Genomic DNA, 23312 nt, shown 5'->3' on the forward strand with positions numbered 1-23312 from the left:
CATCTATTTTGAAAGTAAGATGTTTATACTCTACTATTTTTGAGCTCCTTTCTCTTTTCAACTTTTTCCATGTGAAGACTTACATGCAGGAAATCTATGTTTAACAATAAATTTCCAACATCTTTAAATTCGGTGGAAAAATTGTTTAATACAATTTATGAAAGAAAATTCATATGTTGTAACTAAATTTTTATATTTTTATTACCAGGGACTGTTCTGTTTTTTTTTTTTTTTTTTTTTGCAGGGGGGGGGGGGACAAATTTCCCATTTGAATAAGAATCAATTTTAGACTAATTTTAAAATATTTGTAAAATTTCTTTTTTAAACTTTTTTTTTTGCCAATGATTCCTTAAAAAATCACTTGAGAAAAGAAAGAACTTTAAAAGATATGAATATAAGCCATTCAAATAAAGCATTATTTTTGGGTGCAAAAAAGAATTATATGTGGAAAGCAGGGATATCTCAAGTTCTCACAGATTGTTCCACCCCTTTAGTGTTAAACTATAATTGTTAGCAAATTTAAACTTCTCTATCTGAATAAATATTCATTAATTATTAACCTTTAGAATATAAAATTTAGCCATCAACTATATTTCATTAGATTTATTTCAAATATGAAAGTGACTTATAATAGTAATATACAAGCAAATAAGAAAATAACACACAAAAATAGATTTCATTCAAAATTTCTTACTAATATCATGGATAACATACGCAATTGATTAAATAGAAAATTTGTGAATTAACTTTACAAAATATAAATTATTTCCTGTAAGAAAGAAAAAGAACAATCAAAAGAAGAAATTTCAGTGCCTCAGTTGGTGGACAATATAATTTATAGTTGCACAATTACCTTGTAATATCCACCACATAAATTCTGTAAAGCTTGATTAAGGATAATTTCTCTCCTGTGTGGTTGTATCCTTTTCTTTTTCTTACTTCTTTTGTTATTTCTACCTTTTTGAAACATCTGATCTAAAAAAAAAAAAAAAAAGTAAAAGAATACATAAGAGTACATTTATACATAGTGTACACTGTTTTATACAGAATTTAGCACTGAGTTTATAAAAAAGTGCAGCAGTATAAATTTAAAACAGTTTAAATGTGAGAAATTGACATTATATGACAAAAAGGTATTATTTTTATGTATCTAAATACAAAATTTGATGGATGTTTACAACATTATCAGTTTGATAGAATGCAAATTATGTGATTAATTCTGTAAAAATATCTTAAAATTATAAAAAAAAATCAACATAAAACTGAGTGAATAGATAAATTTCATTAATAATAATTATTTGTATTGCCTTTATATGTTAATTTATTTATACAATAATTATAAGATCAAGATACCTGCTTTGTTTTCTTGTTCAGTAAGAAAATTATTTGCTCTGGATAATGAAGACACCATCCAACCATACAAAAATTCATATAAATACCTATGCAGAGAGAAAGAATAATTTAGGTTGAATATATATAAGCTCAAATATTTTCTTGCATAAAAAAATCATTGAATTAATAATTCAATTGATGTATCTGCTATGATATAATTAATTAAGTATATCACCAAATAAAAAAGCTTATGCAATAATTCCTCCAGAATATTGCCCAATAGACAAAAGCACAGGAAATATAAAGACAAGAACTCCCATAAATAAAGACCACTTAAATGAACCAAGCATTACAAATAATACTCTACAAATCAATGAATATTGAAATTAGAAAGGCACTTAAATAAATTCTTCTTGAAAAAGAATAATTTATTTTTGGAATTTTGAAAATAAGTTTTATAAAATTATACAAGCACTAAAATCATATGTTCTTTATATATATATATATATATATATATATATATATATATATATATATATATATATAAATGGAATATCATATTTTAAATGTGGAGAGACATATCATAGCAGTTGGTGCCGTTATAGAAAACAAAGTAGATAGAATCATAAAGTAATATATTTTAGTCAATTTAATTCTATTTGTAGTGAAATTGAAAACAATACTGCATGTTCCATTTAATGATTATATGTAATTTTACATGTAACATATGTTTTACATAAGATAAAATCTTAAGTTTTTGTAAATCTTGATCAAAAACAATATTTCTCCCTTCAGTAATAGAGTGGAATTAAAAAAAAATGACTTCATTTATACTTTTATAACTACAGAAAATGGCATCAATTAATATGAACAGCAAACTTATTTATAATCAGAATCAATGTATAACAGTACTGGATTTTGTATTATCTTTAAAGAATAAATCAACGATGTTAGAGTAAAGCCTAAATTTGTATGCATCAAGTAATATTCGAGTTTGTGATCACCTTGACTTTGAGATAATGCTAACTGATAAAACAAAATGCAATTTTTAAGCTATATGTCTTTACATTTCCATAAAATATATAACAAGTATGTAAAAGAATACATAAAAACTGTAGTTTTTCAACAAGATAGTTGTGGAAATTTTTAACTCTTTCAATTAAAATATAAAAAGATGAAAAGCAAACATTCAAATTTTGATAATAATAGAAAGTTAAAAAAAATTGATTTCATAAACTAAATACAAAAAATATCAATGAAAAATGTTTCATTATTTAAAACATTAGAGTTCATTTTTAAAACTAAGAGGATATTATAAGATAAATAATTATGGATGACATTTTTTTATATGCATATTGTATATCTGTAATTTTTTTATCATTAATTCAATCAATAAAAATTGTATTTAGCAAGTGATTTTTATTATTAGCTATTTTTAATATTTATATTGAGTACTAGTTTATATAATTAATTATCTTTATAAAATTCTATGAATATAATATATTTTAACATTAATCAGAAATGCAAGAAATTTTAAGAAAATTTCATGGTGTAATTTTTTTGTTGATAAAATCTTACAATCTTTTTCTTTTTTGCATATAGAAACCTCTTGTTTACCTTACAATCATTTCATTAATATGAAGTTTTACTTACATAACTGTAAATAATATGTGATTTACAAAAAATATAACTACATATCAAAAATTACAGATGGATAATAAATACTAACTGAACATTAAAGCTAAAACTGAAAAAAAAAAGTTATTAAATGTATTTACAAGAATAAAGGGAAAGAAAACACACATCAACAAATATTAAAAGGTAACAATAATAATGATTCTAAAAAGTGTAACAAAGTTAAAAGAGAACAATTTTCCATTTAAAATGACCCCACCTTTAAAAAAAAAATGCAGATTTCCTAAAACTAAAAATAATATGGTTATTTTCTGCCATTTGGGAACCTTTAAGTAATTTCGTTTTTCTTCACCAACATAATTTATTACACCTTTATTAATAATAGCATAAAGACCTTTCTTCTTCATCCGTCGCAAAAACACATGAATAAAGGGCAATCATAAGTACTTATGATCATCCAGTTTTCTAACAAATTCTCCATTTTACATAATATTTATAAATAGTTAGCTTGTATTTTCTTGAGATTTTAAAAAAATTATGCAAAAACTGCCAGTCTGAATTTTGTTGCAAGCAAAGGCTTGCAATTACAATGAAGATTCAAGTATTTTAAAAGTGTGAAGGAAATCAGAAAAAAGGACAATTTTTAATTAACAATTTAATCAATGACATGCTGTTGCTGCTTGTATCATGGAAATGTGTTTTTGTTATAATATTAAAATTATTTCTATTTTAAGTTAGATATTACTAAACTTTAAGAGATAATTTCAATCTCAGTACTATTAAATCTCTATGCATTGAAATTAAAATGTTCATAAGGTATTAAATATTATTAAAATACTGGTTATGGTTGAAAAAAGTTCAGGAACCATTTTTACTAGTAGATTTTTTTCGACCTTGACAGGTATTAATATAAATTATAACCTAGACATATTATGAATACATTGCAAATTCAATAGACATGTATTTCCTAAATATATACTTCAGTAAAATGATTTGGAAATACAAATTCTGAAAATCACAACAATTCAGAGAATCTAAGACTATGTATACTAGTAGACACAATAAGTGAAACATTTCAAAACGAAGACTTACCAAAACAAATAAATATATTCATGGCTTGAATATAGCTCCAGTTCAAATCCAGACAGTACATACTGAATCATAACTTTTAAAGTGTGGTAAAGAACCCATGTACCAAAGCAAGCTAAATGAGTGCATGGATTATCCAATTTAATACAAATACTGTGAAGAAAGGCATCCACTTTGTCAGCCTATGAAATGAAACAGAAGTTGAATGAATTGGATATTTAACAAATATTATCAAATCACATTGTTGCAATTTTGAATTGCATTTTTATAAAAGGAATTTTTTGTATCGAATATACAAAATAAAAAAAAAAACACACAAAGGTAACATTTACTAGTAAGAGTGTAATTATAAGGTTAGAAATTTACTCTAAAATTATAATTTTCAATTATTTTTAAATGCAAATTTATACAGATGTATGTATACAATTTCACATCTAGCCTACTAACAAATTTTTTATATTTTGTACAAGTTGTTTTGATTCTGTTTCTTTTGAATTTCTGATTTGAAAGGAGTTGCACTCTTGTGAAATATTAAAGAGATCAGAATAAATGTTTTGTGTATGTTCCATTTCTTAACTGGCAGATTCCTCAGCCATAAAACACAATATCTTTCTGGATAACTCACATTCAGTACATTCTTTATCTAGCATCCGTATTTATTGCTACTAAATCAAAAATATAAAACAACATGCAGAGATCACTATAAAATATTATTTTTTTATAGATTAATACTAAGACATTAAAAATGCTGTCATATTATGACTGCATTCATACACTGCTCTTTGATTTCCATCTTTTAATGCTTATCTTTCAGTGATAGTGCTTTAAAACATAGATATACTGAACAAGCAACTACATCACATCAAATATTCTACACTTGAGGTATTTGGTATCAGGCACTGCACTGGATGTATTTAATTTAACCTTCCATTTAAATTTACGAGTATAACTAATTTATAAAGATAGTTATTCAATTTATGATCATGTCAAATAAGCATGCATCTGCAGTAATACTAATAAATTTAGAGCAGAAGGTGTAAAAAAGAAATTCAATGTGTACGCATAATAATATATATTTATACATTTAAAATCAGTGATTATATTCTTTTAAATGGATAAAAGTCAGCAAGGTATCTGCATAGGTTGCCAAATCAGTTTTTGACTAAAAATCACATTTTTTTTTGTTTCCTTTGAAAGACCAATTATTTACATTTTCAAATTTGTGTTTGTTTTGTTTCTATGATTATTATATCAGAAGAAATAGATGTTTCTTTAAATCAACTTTAACGAAAACGAAACCAGAAGTAGCACGAAAATAACCGGAAGTCATTTTTTTGCACTTTAATATCATTAATATTCTCATTAAAATTCACTAAAGGTTCTGTTTTGAAATGTGAATGTGTAGGGCATGTTCAAAAGCGAGTGGTTACTCAATTGAGAACTTTATAAAAATCGAAAGGTTTTGGGGGTAAAGGAAAGCTTACAGACAATGTCATAAATAAAATACAACACTATTATGGCGTTGCAATAAGATCCAATGTTGGTAATTTATTGCAGATTCAAAGTGCAACACTTGTTGCATTTGCTCATGTTTGTTACAGTAATAAAAAGCCAATGCATGGACAAATGGAAGGGATTCTTGGTGCAAATACCAATGTGCACTTTTAGAAGGTAGAAATGTAAAGACTCAAATATAGAACTCCCAAAAAATATTATGAATATTATTAAGCCTACATATATTACATTATGTGACCAAAATCTCCTGAAAAAATGCCTTCATGGGAAAACACAAGATGTTAATGAAAGTTTGAATAGTCTATTATGGACAATTATTCCCAAAAATATGTTTTTTAAGTTGAAAACTTTGCATTTAGGAAGTAATATAGCTGCATTGTTATTCAATAATGGTTTTTTTTTCAGGCATAATAGAAATTTTTAATGAATTGGGTATTATTCCAAGTCATTACATACTAACACAATAAAGTAGCTTCGACAACGAGCGAATTGTTGCTGCAAAAAGGCATTCTTTGGCTGTTACAAAATTGTCCAGAAAAATAAAATGGGCTATTAGAAAGAAAAAAAATTAATAAAACCGAGTATAAGGAAAGCATTTGCTACAAAAGTGGTGAATTTTAAGTGTTGAAAATGAAATATTATTTTAGATGTATACTAAAAAAAACTTTAAATGCATTTTTTAAAGAATGTGTTTTTTGTCAAAATTTTACTATGCTTATTTTTTAATTTTACTATGCAAAAACTTATGGATATATTTTCTTGAAATTTTGTATATATATTAACATAAGTGTTGTGAAGGCAATGAACTAAGGATTTAGGTCTAATGTTAATAGTTTTTGATTTTTAACACTTTATTGTCAGTAGTATCTATGATTTTTACCATAAAAATGCTCGAAGACCCATAACTTTTTTTCATTTGTATATTTTGCTTCGCTTTTAGTTCATTGCTTTTATAAGTACAATAACTATGATGTGTAGAAAAATAATTTAAATTGGATAATTTGAATTTAGTGTAGAATGTTTTGCATTTTGCTCAAATTTCATCAAATTTTACACTAAAATACCTCAATTTAATTATTTTAAAAATTTTCTAATTATTGTTATTTATTGTTTTGAGTTATAATTATCTTGAAAATCTACTAAAATTGATAATTGAAGGAGTTTTTTAAAATGTGCCTCCGAAACCAGATACTTTGAATGATACAAATTATTTAAAATTTCAATAAATTTTCTACTTCAAATTCAAAATGAATTAATATTATGTCTCTCATCTAATTGTGAAATAAATTTAAAAGAATCACACAAGAATCAATTTAAGCTACAATTATACAAAAAATAGCTACAATTTGTTAAAACATTATATTTAAAAGTTCAGCATAGGTTGAAGTGGATTCAATATAAATTTTTAATAATGGTGTAAAATTATAGATTTAGAGGGAAGGGGAGAGGAAAAGTCACTTTAATAAATTTTCATGCAAACGTAGTTTATAAAACAATTTATACATCGTCATCATATACTAAAAATAATTACAAACCAACGTTAATGTATAATATAAGAAAGAATTTTAATGCAGTGTAAAACAGATAGCAATAAAAAAATTAATTATACCTTGCTTTTTACATAAAATTTTAATTTATTCAATAAGTAAATGAGAATGCACTAGTATGTCATTCTGCACTAACAACTATTATCACAAAAACAATACAAAACTTTTCAAAATATAATTATCAATTACAGGTTTAAATGATAATTAACACAGTATAAATGTTTTTGCAATTGTGTTAACAAAATCAAAAATAAAAAGTGATTTGAAAGGGGGGGGGGAAATAGTAGTTAAAAGTAAAGCGCTCACCTCTTCCTGTAGAGCAGCCAACTCCTCTAATAGATGAGACAATTTGTCTCGCTGTCTTGCACGATTATGGCCTGTTATTTGCACCAAAGTACAAAATGGGCGGACACAGTGACCAAGAAATGTCTCAACATATTCTTTGGTTTGTGGATTGAAGAGTAAAGGAGATCTGCAAAAATTTTACTTAAATTAATTTGCATTTTAAAAACTGCAAGTTTGTGTACACTGCATGTTTGTACAAGCATTTTATAACCATTCTTTCACAGTACACAAAGAATGGATTTTTGTAATTTAACTTTAGGAAAAACAGAAACTTTTGCATTCTTTTAAGATATAACACAAAATCTCATGCATGAAATAATTAAATATGAAATGTGTTTTAAAAAAAAATAAAAAAAAAATTAGTGAAGTTTCATTTACTGAGAAATGAAAATTCCACACTAAATACATTTGTCTGAAGGAACAGAAAGAGAAGATAAAACATGTCTCTCAAATTTTTCTTAGTTTGAAATATTTACTAAGAAAGATTAAAAGATTGTCTAAGAATTAAAGAATTATTAAAAATTACTTTGTTTAATGAATTCTGATTTTGTAAGATAAGATTTATTTGATTTCTGAAAATGTTTGACAATTTTTATAAAACACAAATTAAAAAAAAAAAAATCTGCTTTCAAGATTAACATGTTTAAAGCAACAACCCATTTCTCTTCAATTAAACCAGAAACTGAAATGAAACCAGGTGATTTAAAAGAGATTAAAATTAATATTAAATATGATGCTAATCAAGGATTTTTTTTTTGTTTGGGATACACAAAATGCAAAATAAAATATTGTAATAATAAAAAAAAATTTTAATTCAAAATATACCTTTTCAATTAAGCCTGTTTATTTTCATATACATGAAGATACTATAGCTGAAAATTACAAAGGGCTAAATGAATTTGGTATGCTGTTTTGATAGAAAAACTGCATATTGATTGTATCAGCTTTAATGCTAAATTTGTCATAAGCTGGAAACCGTCTAGTTATTGATTGTATCAGTTTTAATGCTAAATTTGTCATAAGCTGGAAACCGTCTAGTTATTTATATTTATGTAAAAAGAGAATAAAAACAAGATAATACAAAATAACTTGTTCTTGCAGATTAAACATAATAATATTCAGTTTTATTTAAGAATTACATTTCTAATTAATCTATCATTAATATTCAAAAGAAGTAAAAAGGAGATTTAAATAATATACTTAAAATTTTCATTCAATCGTGTTAAACAAACAAACAAACAAACAAAATTAAATTTGAAAATTTTAGATCCTTAAAAAAAGCAGCTTTCAAATTTTTTAAAAATATAACAATAAAGGGGTACAAATTTTATGTTTCTGAATAGTGATTAGAAACAGCAAAGTTTCATGTGCATGACATTAATATAAAACTCAAGAGTGAAAGAAAATGTTTACGACATAATGTTTCACATTATTTTTTCAAAGATTACACAATCATTTTAAAATCATTAGACATAGTGAAAAATAATTACAGACTTATTAATTAAAAAAATATTATTGCTATAAAAATATATATTACCATAAAAAATTTTTACAAATTCATCAATTAAACAATTATGGCATACTCATAAATATCAATAAAATCTATAATACCAAAATAACAATAAAAAATGAGTAGCATTTTTATACATTTCTGCCTATTTATTTGTTCACACAATATTGCATTAAAAAAATCATCATTAAAAAAAATTACTATATTTTTTAAAGCTGATAGCTCAAAAAGAAGAAGGATACCCATTACAACAGACTGTCTTCTTATTTGCTAATTTCTGATCATTTTTTTCTAATAATTTAAACCAATTGTAAATAATTTAAACTAATTGTAAAAGTTTTTATTTACAGTGACACACATTATCACATGTGCAAAGATGATCTTGGCCTTGTTGGGAACTAATAATTCACTCAGAACCTAATAACATATTTGAAAAAAAAAAAAAAAAAAAAATGCAGAGGACACTTATAAAACACTAGGGTTCTGTATATCAGGAAATAATGCTACTCAATCAAAACCCCATTAGGCAAATTTATCCAAAATTCAGCCTATCTTTAATCAGTAACAATAAGCATGCTATTCATTAGATGTAGCTATTAACTTTGATGCGCATATATAAGCAGGTTAAGTATATAAAGTGACTTATCCAACTAAGAGATGTTGCATTGAAATTTGCTAATTTTTGAATCTGAATAAAAAGGTAGTACACCACCTTCATTTTTGTATTACTTAATTTTCAAATGTATTTTAGAACTTTAACTCATTGAGAAAATAATTTCAGTACCTTGGCATTAAAACTGGTGGTTTGATGAAGGATTTTATGGCATCTCTCAAGACATCTATAATATGCATGGTACCCAAGATTTTGCCAGGTTCACTGCATTTGGCTTGATTTAAGTAGAGTAACTGTAAAATAATATGATTTTTAAAAATTCCATAATAACTATATTGTGAAAATTTAAATAAATATAATATTTTCATACTTGTAGCACTGATCTGGAAAGAACACATGGGGATGTTTTGCTGAACTCATTTAGAAAATCCTACAGAAAAAAAAAAAAAAAAAAGTACTTTTAAGAGAAAATATAAAAAAAGATGCCAAATTGTACAGGATTTTCTTAACATATACTCTAAAAGCTAAAAAGACTAATAAGTAAGAAAAACTATTTCCTAAAATATATATCTGCACAACTTTTAAAAGGATCCATTAAAAATGTAACTACATCTCAATCAATTCCAAAAATTTTAAAAATAACACTCATTCTGTATGCCACTAATGGCCGTATTATTCTATATAGCTAACCTTAAACATATTTCAGAAATTTATCTTCAAACTTGAAAATTTTACATTTTGGATATGTGTGTGTATATAAAACACCATTAATAGGAAAACTATTCTCTTGGAATATCACTTTTCAGGCTTTTGAATTATCAAAGAACAAAAAAGTAAATGCATGCAAAAAAAATAATTTTTAAATAAATATATCATCTTGTGCAAGAGTAATTATTATGAAACATTAAATTTTCTCTTGAATGAGTGACAAGAATCTCATACATGTATCTTTAAACTATAAAATTAATTTATCAAAAAATATTGTTGAAAATCATTAAAAAAAAAAAAACCCAACTTTTTAAAATGCATTAAAATATATATACTCACTGCATTAGATAAAATAATGAATTGTGCTAAACATAAACACCCAAAAGCAAAATAAGTATAGTTAATTTTGCAATAATATGAATAAATTTTTACAAAAAGTGCCTGAAACATTAAAAATATTGCAGAATTATTACGTAAAGGAAATCTTATTGACATCAAGAATGACAAAATTCGATTTTGAAAATACTGAAATCCACATTTCCATGGAAATATGACATGTCAACAGAAGTTATTCAAATAATAATAATAATAACACATTTCAACATTGCATTTAAGTATTGTGATTGTTTTATTAATTTAGTTTAGTTAGATTAATGTCCCATGTCCCAAGCAAGACTAGGGTTATTTTGGGATGGACCTTGTAATTTTGAACCATGGCGATGATTGATGACAAGAACAACACCTGAGTTGGCACCCCTCTCTAAATTTCCACATCACACCAGGGGAAGATGTTTGGCCCCAACGGACGTGTGCCAGATCCGCTTAAACTATGGTTCTCTGATGGAATCGGGTCTCAAACCTGAAATCTTCCAGTTCAGAAGCCGAGACCTTCCCATGAGGCCAGAGCAGCCAATTGTGATTGTTTTATATCAATATACATTTTTTGTTGGTAGAATTCTAAAAGTGAAAACCAGGCCTCAAACTGTTTTTTTTTTTTCCCCTTTTCCAAGTAAATAAAAAAAAAATTAAAAAAATGGATGTATATCTTATCTTTTATCCAAGATTCAAATAAAAAACATGAAGTGTTTTTTAAAATAAAATGGATTTTAAGGAATTTCAAGGACTGTGGAAACTCTGTTTATACTTTATTGATAAATATATATATATAACTAATATGATCTATCATAATATATTTTATAAATATGTTATGATAGATTGATCTATTATAACATAATTTAAAATTGAAAATATGATTTCTTTTTTCAATGAACCATTACATAAATCACGAATAGAATCACCATTAAATCAGGAAAAGAATGATGCATTTATATTATGTATTTACTCCAACCTAAAAAGATCAGAGCACATATTTGTATTAAGACAAACTAAAGAAAGGAATTAAAGTAATAAACAAATAATGCTGAACCACTATTATAAAATCACCTAGCATTCAACAAAAAGAAATTTTATACCTGAAGGAATATTTTAATGAAATTCAGATCAAATAAATTAATAACTTACCAAAGCAGAATGGAATGTAACACATTCCGTTATATTACAGATAGTTCGCAGTCGAGAAACCAATAAAGAAAGATATTCAATTGATTCCTTGCGTGTCTTTATTTTAGTATATCTAGGAAAAGTTGGAGGCAACAATCGTTGATTCACCAATGGTTCAAAACCCAAAATAGTAGGATAATCAGCTATTGAAGAAGGAAAAAAAAAAAAAAAAGCATTGAACGGAAGCTAAAATTTATTTAAATATATATAAGCAGAGATAAAAATTTATCTGAAGAATAAATATTTATAATAACATGAAACAAAAACAGGACAGTCCTTCAGAAAATAAAAATTTAATTTGATATAAAATTGAGTTTAATTTAATTTGATTTTCAATTCTAATATAAAATTAAAAACAAATACATCAAAATAATCTTTAGCTTGAGGATATATATATATATATGCAAGTGCTAACAGACATATAGTGTACCTAGTGTATTCCAAATAAAGTATGGGCCCTTTTACAGTAAGAGTAAGTAATTCTATTACATTAGTTCTTGAAACATACATTTACCTATTACATTGTTGTGAAATTGCAGTAATGGATTAATATGAAATTGAGTAAAAAAATGACAGAAATCCATTAAATGTTCAAGTAAGAATATGGTGGGGAAGTATTATAACATACATGTCTTTTGAATGGTTTCAATGTTTTCACAAGGAGCAGAAAGGCATAGCACTAATTTCCAAGTGCATGAGAGAAACAATGGAGAAAGTTAGTGATTTGAGGCATTGGATTGCCAACTAATTATCCAAGTACTTGCTAAGCAATTGAACAGTGACAAGCCGGCAGAGATTTTAGCATAATTACTTTCAGCTAGAGTGGCATCACTCTATTTATTGTTGTTATTCTAAAAGCCCTCTTTTGACTTGTAGTGTGTACATATTGCGAAGAAAATAAATATATGTTATACTAACATCTCTCAATAGAGGCATTTCATCAAATTTTGAGGAGAAAAATAGAGAACAGCAAGCTCTGTTCCTAATTTGTTTTTCACTATTTATCAAGAGAATGAATGCATTTCATCATTCAACTGCAAACTTTTGATTTCCAGGAGATAACAGTTTTATTAATATACATTCCTCACTGTTTACATTCAAGTCAAGAATGAACTTTTATGGTTAATTCTTTGGCAATGTTAATGCACATCCTACTTTTTATCAACTCAATAATAATGAGAAATGAATTTTAGTGCAATGAGTATGACTCTGAGAGTAAGCAACAGAAAAGACTATTTGATTATGAAGTCATTCATTGTGAAAAGACTGCCAGAAATCAGTTTTTTGCAAAAGTTCATGTTCAACCTCAAAAAAAAAAAAAAAAAAAAAAAAAAAAAAAAAAAATTCAGAAACTAAGATTTTTGACAAAATGTGAGTACATTATTTTTTCCCATTGCAATAGCCGGCTCTAGACAACACTGCCAGTGAAGAAGTGTTGACAAAGCATATGATGGTGGAGATTAATAATCCTCCATGCTCTCTAGAGTAACTGCCATTTTTTTTTCAGAAGTTGAAAAATTTGCTAAAGGGAACACAATTTGAGGATATTGAATACATCAAAAGAACCAAAACATTAGAATTGAAAAGCATTATGAAAGAGGACTAAAAAATCATTTTCAAAACTTGAACAACTAAGCAGAGAAGTGCATTATAGAGGTAGAAGTTACTTTGAAGCATCTAACATTAAACGGATTGAAATCTAAACAACAGTTTAATCTTTCGAAAGAAATATTCAATTAAATGTAAAAAAAAACAACATAAATTTATATATACATCAACAAACCAAAAGCAAATTCAACACAAATTACTTAGACAAAAAAAAAAAAAAAAAAAAAATACTAAAAAGAAATTCTGGATAAAATTTATGAAATGCTAATATGAATGGGGAAAAAATTGATAAAATAAGATTTGTTAATCAGGCTTCTGATTAATTAAAAAAACATTACACATAAATGCTGGTCTGAATGTATTCAGGAATGAACTATGTACACAGTAAGATATTATTATTATTCTCAGTCTAAAAATTGATAATTTTTTTTGTAAAAATTTTAATTTATAAATTAAAATTGTATTGATGCATGAAAGAGATAATCATTTTTCTGCTTATGAAAAAAATAACACTATAAACAGAGAAAATGAGAAAGCCCTCCTTCTTAAATACATAGTTCCAAAAGTTTTGTATCTTTTTTTTTTATCTGCTCATAATCAGATACAAGATTAATTTTCCCAAATCATGCCCCCACCTCTTTCCCTCATTTTTTCTTTTTGTTTATTTAAAACGCCTGCTTTCTTCTTATGTAAGTTATTTGTACTGTTTTCTACATTCTGAGTGATAGCTGAACATGTATATCATATGCAACAGCAAAACTGTGAAAGGACTATAAATAAATATGCTTTAAAAATAATTAATTTTATCTTTACATAGTAACTTGATATTGAAGTGTTTCTACATAAATGATAAACATGTATTGAAAGTAGGGCGAGTACTCAAATGTGGAGAGCTTGAAGCTGAATTCAAGAAATGACTGCCTCACTTTATTCAAATATAAATTTCATATATTCAAATTCTGTCAAACCATAGAAACCTCTATTCGTTTAATATACAAGGTGTTTCAAAGTTATGAATTCTTACAGGGAAATTTGTCAAATTCTTGATTTCTGTTTAGAAATAAATATTTAGATCAGTACAGTTTCTAATCAATTTAAAATTAGTTAAAATTTTATCTTAAATAGCTTTTATCTCTTTATCTTTATATTAAAGCTTTTAAAATCTCCCAATGATGCATATATAATAATGAAATATGATTGAAGGTGATTTATACTATCATACTATGCATCATTAGTTACCCATAGATGGCAATGATAAACTTGGGTTAAACTGAATATGTGGGTAGCTGTAAACCTACTACTAAGATAAAATACTGAATAATTTTGTGCAATGCAGCTCCCAACACTTAGGTGAACACAGAAATAGAGAGACATAGTCAAGAATTAATTTTAACACTTGTTAATTTTTTTTCCTGACCATAAAAAAGATAAGTAAAAGTTTTATATGACACAGACTCTTTTTAAATATCACTATCTTTCATATTGCATTTCTGGGAATTGTTTCAAACAAATGATATTACTATTGACTTATGTCAAACCTAAGATTTCCAAAACCCTCAAAGAATGAAATAAGCATATTTCAAAATTTACAAACAAGTATTAATATCAATCTATATAAATATTTCTATTATGAAGCTTCCAAAAAATGCATAATTTAATATGGGATTTGAGGTTTTATGTGTGAATTTAGATGTGATCACATGATTTCTCTTTCAACAGTGTTTACTGTTATTACTTAAACCTAAATTTCACCTGTACAGTTAAATATTATCAAAACAAGAAAGAATAAACTTAATCAAATTCTGATTTGAATTAAGCATTATAAGTAAATAAATTAAGCTCAACCATAACTTTTAAAGCCAATTGTGGAAGGAAGCAACATCTTTACTGTAATAAATGATCCTTTGTGGGATGGTGAGCACCAGCAAACAAGTATTAAAGATTCCCCCATTCTTAAAAATTATTCTGCCCTCTTTATGAATGTAACATGCTGAATCACATATAAGAAAACACAAACCACTAATCTGTCCACATACAAACTCTATGGTGTCACCTTTGAACTGCTTGATTTTAAAATGCTAATATTTTATAAAACAGCCCATATTCTTACACTCTCACTTATTTTTGCATAAACAAGATATGGTTAGTAAATAAGTAAATATATACTGTAGGCTCACAATAAATGTTTATTTATGGCAATGCCAAAATATTTTATTTATGGCATTAACATACAAACAAAATAAAAGAAGGATTCTACCACAAATTGTATCATTCATCAACACTAAAATAACACAGCAAACAAAATCCATTAAAAAAATAGTTGACTTATAGAAAAAAAAAAGCAATAGTTATAGTTTATAATTATAGGTCATATTTCACTTTTGGCAAATGAGATTTTTAAAACAACAACATTATTAAATTAAAATCCATGGCAATAACCTCATATGCAAACTTATAAATACACAAACAAAGTATTGAAATTAAAATCAACATAATTAGAAAAACTGATTAGCAGGTAAAATGGTGCCAGAAGATTACCTCTATTGCTACTTTCAGCATTTGGATCAGGACGAATACCTAAATGAATAGTCTTTTCCATGATAGGAAGCAATTCATGACACTGAACTAGAAATTTATCAACTTCATCTACAGCAAAACACTAAAGAAAAAAAAAATGCACAATACTATTCCATAAGTAATAAATATGCAATGAGCTATTTTATTTTATTTTTTAAATAATTTAAAATTTGTGCAAATATTTTAAATTAATTTTTAAACAAATCACAAAATAAAGTTTAAAAAATTATTTTACATTAATCTAAAAAAAAAGTATTACATGAAATATCCCGTTGATACAAAGTAATTACAATTCTTCTATGGTTTCAGTTTGGTGATCATCATAAGGAATTACCTGCCATCACTTTTTGAAGACTAAATCATTGCAACTGAAAAACACCTAAAAAATAGCCAAATTGCACTTGCAATTTTTATATCTGGCAATGGCCAATAACTTCACAATGACAAACAACAAATTCTTCATAATGGCAATGCTCGACAATATGTCTCACAAATGAACTTGCAGAAATTGAATAAACTTGTTTATTAAACTACTTCATCAGCTAAATGCCAGCCTCTTCTCCAACTGCCTATTGACAGTTTTCTCAGTATTTAAATGTTCAACAATCAAGAGACAACTGTAAATGTCTAAAATTTTTATAAATTTCAGACTACCAGAATTTTGCTTTCATGGATGAACATACTTGATATTTAATTGAGAAATGTGTAAGCTCCAACAGTCTGCAATTAAATAATGATCTGATTCTACAATTAAATAATGATTTTTAAAATTGAGTTATATAAAATGCTTTAAACATGATTCTGAAAAACTACATAATAATAGTAATTTGCATAATATAAATAAAGTTTATTACCTTTTTCTTCTGAAACAAAAGAAGTGCTTGATAAAGTATTCGGCAAAATTTTATTCTAGAATACAGAGCTACTGCTTCCTCATGCTATAGAAAAAATAAATAAAAAAATAAGCAATCTAATCCTATTTATTTAATAATGAAAGGATAATTGTGGCAAAAACAAAATATTTATTACACATCAATGACAAGCATACTAAGCATTTAATTAAGAAAGAGAATTCAGGAAATGTTTAAAACAAAAAATAAATCTCTATATAAATATCCTAATTGTTTCTGTACATGAAGATGGAAAATTGATATGACTTATATTTAGTATAGATGGCAGGTATTTTAATCACTTTAAAAAAATAAAAAACTCTCTATTAATAAGGACTCAATAATTGAATCAATCAGATGTTTTTCCAATACTTTCTTTAAAAATTTGCATTAGAAATAAGGTACACATTAAGAATAATTTTTATTGAGTATTGTTTGCAAATCTTTATGGTGAGAAGTATTATTAAAAAAAAATACTAAAAAGAACAATTTTAAAAATGGAAAAGGTTTGAAAGCTTTTTTTAAAGAAATAATTTGCCTTTAACAGAATAAAAGTTTCATTAGTTTTCTTGGGGGGGGGGGGGGTAGCTATTTTTAATAACCAATCATCCTTAATGATAATCAAATGAAATAATCAAATCTCACCTAAAATCAAGAAAACTTTATTTGCAATATTAACTACACAAATCATTGCAACAAAAGTCCAAAACTTATCACCTGTAGAAAACAACACTTGTAAGGGACCTTATTTCCTAATGGCTCTAGAGACAATATACCTTTCTTTCTCTCTTGCATTTGAAAAGGAGTTTCTTTATATTATTCATTGCACTTTAAATTTCTAGGAAAATTCTATAAGTCATAATAGTATCCATGACATAGATTTGATGCCTGTATATTTAATATGCAACAGAATAATAATTTTTAATCATAGTATCTACAGGAAATAATAACCACTTATTAGCTTATGGAAATTAATCTTTAGATCATTTAATGGGGGCCTTTGTTATTAATTTTTCTCATGTGATTATGTGATTTTGTTATAATATCTAATAATCAATCTAATTATTTGTTATAAAATTATAAATCTAATTTTCCAAAATTTCAATTACTAAAATACAAAGAATATTTTGGAAATTGTATTATTTTCTACAAAAGATTTAAAATAAGACATTTCTTTATAAAATTTCTAAAACATCTCTTTTAGTATGATTTTAAAATTAAAACTATTAACATGAATTATATTTCCAAAATATTTTACAAATGGTGATACTTACTTGAATTTCATCTATTTTATAAATTTTTCCTTCTTTGAATATTAAATAAATCTTTAAAAGCACATTATCCCACTTCTTCGGCAATTTTTCAAAAGGAAAAATGCAGAATAACATACAAGCTCTTATTTTTATTAAATATTTTCAAAGTTAAAAATGATGTGAAAATAAGGATAATTCAGAATTGAGCATTGACTCAAATTTTTTTGATGATTTAGAACAAATCTCCCACGAGTAAATTTTGGAAATATGATTTTTTTTAAAAATTATATGCTTGTTTTCTAAATTATATAAAATTCAAAATATTTTAAAATTTATAAAGAAATAACACAAAAATGACCTAAATTTTTTACAGTAAAAATAAGTTTAAGTTTAATTTTTAGGTTGAAAGAAGAAGGTAAATGTGTTATTTTGAAATGTATTTTGATAACTGATTTTTACATTTTCATTTATTTCAGAGACTTTCTATACATTTAGAGAAAACTAAAATGTTTCAAAGTAGAATACAGGACATTTAAAAAATTTATTTGCATTATATCCGTTATATGCTAGGAAGCATAAGTAATTTATCTAAATCAATCTAAAATTCAATGAGCAAAATTTTTCATATTTAAAAAAAAACAAAAAAAACTAAAATTAGGTTGAATGCAGAAGGCAAACTCTGTCAAAAAATCACAAAGCAATTACTTAAAGCAGTAAGTAGTACACTGACAGATAATGGAATGTAAATGGCTTTCTAATATGGGAAAAAAAAAAGAAAAAAAAAACACTTAGTGTCTTTTCTTCCTAAACAGACTGAGTGTTAAAAAGGGGTTATCAAAATAAAATTCAGCATCTTCCACTAGATCAATTTTGTGCCTCATCAGAAACATAAGATGGAATTAGAACATCTATGGGCTAACTAAAATACCAGACTAATAAACAATTAAAACTGTTATTTAATAAAACATTCTTTAGAGTACCTGAAGAGCTGAAACTGATGCACTACTACGATGCTAAGAGCAACCTTTATCATCACTGATAATGTAGGCAACTATTTAATTAATGCAAAAACTGGTTATGAAGAAGCCTATTTAAAAGAACCTAGAGAACAATATTTTATTCACTTTTTTTTTCTTTTCTTTTTAATTTTTAATTTAACCCAATTTTTAAGGTTGTAACTTTAACTATATTACAATTTGATCACTTTTCTTCAAAGCTTCATTTTGCCAGCAATTAAAACAAATTTATGCCCCACTATATTGATAAATCTAGCTATGCATAAAACCTCACCAAACCAAATTTCAACTATAAATATTATTAGGCAAGATATTCAAGAAATGCTAATTTTAGTATAATACGAGTAACTGAATTAACTGGACAATGAAACCCATAGGGCCTACGAAAATGAATTTGCAAGATTCTTCTGCTGGGAATAAATAAATAAAAGTATGAATAATTGAAATTTTTTCCAATGCACTGAAAAATTCTTGGTTTTCCAGAAATAAAGTTATTTCTAGTTTCTGTGGGAAAAAATACTTGTAACAAATATAATATCAATACAAAATTAATAAATGATAAAATAAAAAAGATATAAATTTTGAAGATTGTAGATGTAAATCAAACTATATTTTCCTTTATAATTTTAAATTTAGTTAAATTAACATTCGGATTAGCTGTTTATGCTTTGGACAATTATCTTATTTTTGATACATTTAAAAACTGATTCAGATGCACATCATATATTTAATGAATCCATTTAAATTTAAAATTTCAGCCTTTACTGAACTTCCAAAGATTTTCTTTGATTGAAAAAAAAATATTAGTAAATTATTCAACTTTTATGTCACATATAAGAACATATATTAAATTTTCAATTTCTATTTAAATGTAATAAATTTGAGTAATTTTTAAAAATATAAATAAGAGTATTATATAACAATATTATAATAATAAAGGACTTATAAAATTAGCAGTGACCAATATTTTTTAATTTGAAAGTTTATTAAGATTTAATACATACTCTTGTTTGGACTTCTATATCCTGTTCTTCACCGGGCTTGGACCGAGTTAGCTACAAGAAATTGGAAAAAAAAAAAAAAAAAAAAAAGATGATAAAATTACATTTTGTAAGAAAGTGATAAAATAAATGTCATTCTATTCAAAACAAATAAATATCCCCTCTCTCCCTCACACACACATCAATTTAAATACAAAAAAATGAAACATTTCCTATTTCTACCTAAGATAGCATTTTCAATTTTTGAATGAATTTACAGTAAAAAATATATGTAATGCTTGAAACACTTTTCAAACTTACATAAAAATTTTTCTTTTCAAATTGATTGATATTGTAGTGATAATAAAAATTGATATTGTATAAAATATAAAAATGCTATTCTAATATGAGACTATGGGATGGAATAGCTACCTTTACTTTCTTTAATAACTCTTCTTCCACTTCTTTTAACATGGCTGTGGCTTTACCCACGGGAATATCATTAGCTAATTTATAACCATACATGACTGGTTGAAAATCCTCCTAATAATGAAAATAATACATAATAGATTTATCATATACACAATTAATCCTTTGAATAGCAGAGGCCGTAACAATTGCAAAGGGTTAATAATAATAATTACATATATTAATAGTTTTTCTAAATTTAAGATAGTTTGTATCAATTTATGAAAATGGGTACAGCATCAAATAATTCTAATTATACATTGATTGTCATATTATTCCAACACTTATTCATGTATTTCTGATACAAGACGACTAATCCTTGTAACATAATTTGTTTTGGTTCCCAAATTTGCAAGAAACAATTATACAAACAGAGGATCAACAAATCTTTAATATTGGAATTGAAGAACTGTCAATACTCAATCTTAAAACACCCCATCTGACTTTAATTAAAACATTGTAATTAAAGTCAGAATGCATAAAAGAATTCATGCTATCCTTTATGCATTTTTTGTTATCATGTGAAATGAAAAATAAAAGGTAAATTAATCATTAAATTCTGAAGATAAAAAATTAAAATATGCAAGCCTATAACTAACATCAGGACTATTGAGCAATAATCTTAAATGACTCTTGAATAAGGAGAATATATATATATATATATATATATATATCTTTTTACATTAAGTTTTCTTTAAAAACAGAAAAACTTGCTAAAGACTGAAACAATAAATATTATAATGATATTTATAAATACATTTTTCAAGCTGATAAATTAGATATCTGATTTATAAATTTAAGTTGAAAATTATTCTTTCTTCCTTTAACTTTGAAGCAACTGAAGCTATCAAAAAGCTTTCAGTATAAAATTTCTTCCAATATGATGAGCAGTTAATAACTTCCCTTGGTCCCTTAGTTTAATTAACGTTTTTTTTAAAATCTATAATAATAAGAAAAACATAGGAAAAGGAAAATTTTATCTTCCCATCAGAGCTATCCCTTCTAAACTAATAACTCTATAAAAAAACAAACAAAAAAACTGAGTATATTGTACTGCACTGTATATTGGACAAATTAAGAAATTGTAGCTTGAGAAGCATGAGAAAATCAGAACCCTATACAACTCAGAAGTTAGTAAATTCGAACTCCAATAATGAGAAAATAATTACTTTTATGAACCTAAATAAATTATGTATATAAAATGTAAACACATATTTTTAAGCAGTTTCATGGCCAAAGAGAGGAGACACTTTGAAATTTTAAAACTTCTGATTTATTCCATCCCGGGAGGCATACTTTATGTACAAGCAAGAAGCAGCAAGATACATCAGTCCATGCCACAAGAGAAGAACAAAAGAGTACAAAATATTTCCCTCGAGTGATTTTATACTATGAGATTCTGATAGGGATTCTTTGACACTTAAAGAAAATACAGACTTAGGAAAGGGAAATACAGATATCTTGTAAAAGAATTGGCTTAGCATAGCAGATTTTTATTCTTTCATTTGACGCATGTGAAAATGCTGATTAAAGCAGTTTTACAGAGCTCAAGTAGCATTAATTAACAAGATTGGTGAAATTGGATCAAGAAATAAGAGAACATTTTAGAATTAAATTAATAAGGGTTAAATTAAGATAAAACTTTGGAAGTTAATTAGGATTTAAATTCTAGAGATTATGAATAGTGAAGAGCTTCAGAAATTTTCCCAAAATCATATCATGAGAACCACTGAAACAGGCAGTATTCTCAACCGACAAACCTAAAGACTCCGGATGGCGCAATGGGAAGTAAAAGTATATTCCTTTTTGTTTAAATTAAATGCAGGTAAACTATTCATAAATGTGATTGATCTACCATAAAGTACAACTGATCACAAATTTGTAATCTTCAGATCTTGAAATAGACATGCAACCAAAGATGAATTTCACATCCAGCAAAGCATAATTCATCAAACTTATACATTTTATTTAATCATGGGATGTTTTTATTTACAAATATATTCATAGATTTTTAACTTCATTGGAATTCAATATGAAGCAACTATTTGCCTAATATGAGTAATCTTTTCATTTTCAATAATTTAGAAGTTTTAGGGAATTGGAGTTTTAAAAACTCCCATATCATTTCCTGCCTTTTTCACGGGATGACCTATATGCAAACCCATCTACAACTTTCATCCACATTAAAACAAATTTTCTGGAAAATCATGTCATAAGAGCTTCCTAAAAAAAGAATCTACCTAAAAAATTCTAACTTTACATAAGGCATAATAAAAGCAAAACAATAATTTTATTAATCTTCAAACTAATTTTAAAAAAATATCAAAGCTAAATATAATGAAACAAAAAGTATTTGTTGGAATAGAAAAATTTAAAAACATTGACTAATGCAATAAAATAAAAATATGGAAAAGTAAAATGCTAATAAGAGAATTTTAGGAAAATTATATGAATTTCTAAACAATAACAGCTGCTAAACTTTCTCTTAGCTCATTTGAAATTTCGAAGAAAACCCTTTGTCTAATTCATTATTGAATAACTGAGATACATTAGCTAGTACAGAATTTTAATTTACAGATTAAAAAAAACAAAACATTTACCAGGAAATGTAATATTCCAATTCCTATGAATAATTTATTATCTTATTCCCTTTCTTTTCTCACATA

At 25.6% G+C, this 23312-nt stretch overlaps 1 protein-coding gene across 1 annotated transcript in view; it reads right to left on the bottom strand.

Annotated features, from left to right (window-relative positions):
* LOC129965916 (N-alpha-acetyltransferase 35, NatC auxiliary subunit-like) overlaps positions 1-23312 on the bottom strand; it is a 36256-nt gene that overhangs the window by 7210 nt on the left and 5734 nt on the right. Inside the window, exons 7-17 of the mRNA XM_056080199.1 lie at positions 20611-20721; positions 20203-20253; positions 16894-16977; positions 16001-16121; positions 11816-11997; positions 9957-10016; positions 9758-9879; positions 7425-7590; positions 4060-4238; positions 1354-1439; positions 854-975 (exon numbers count right to left, since the gene is read on the bottom strand). Of these exons, the coding sequence (XP_055936174.1) occupies positions 854-975; positions 1354-1439; positions 4060-4238; positions 7425-7590; positions 9758-9879; positions 9957-10016; positions 11816-11997; positions 16001-16121; positions 16894-16977; positions 20203-20253; positions 20611-20721 (1284 nt within the window). The remainder of the gene's footprint in view (positions 1-853; positions 976-1353; positions 1440-4059; positions 4239-7424; positions 7591-9757; positions 9880-9956; positions 10017-11815; positions 11998-16000; positions 16122-16893; positions 16978-20202; positions 20254-20610; positions 20722-23312) is intronic.

The sequence above is a fragment of the Argiope bruennichi genome, chromosome 4, assembly GCF_947563725.1.
Source record: "Argiope bruennichi chromosome 4, qqArgBrue1.1, whole genome shotgun sequence".
NCBI lineage: Eukaryota > Metazoa > Arthropoda > Arachnida > Araneae > Araneidae > Argiope > Argiope bruennichi.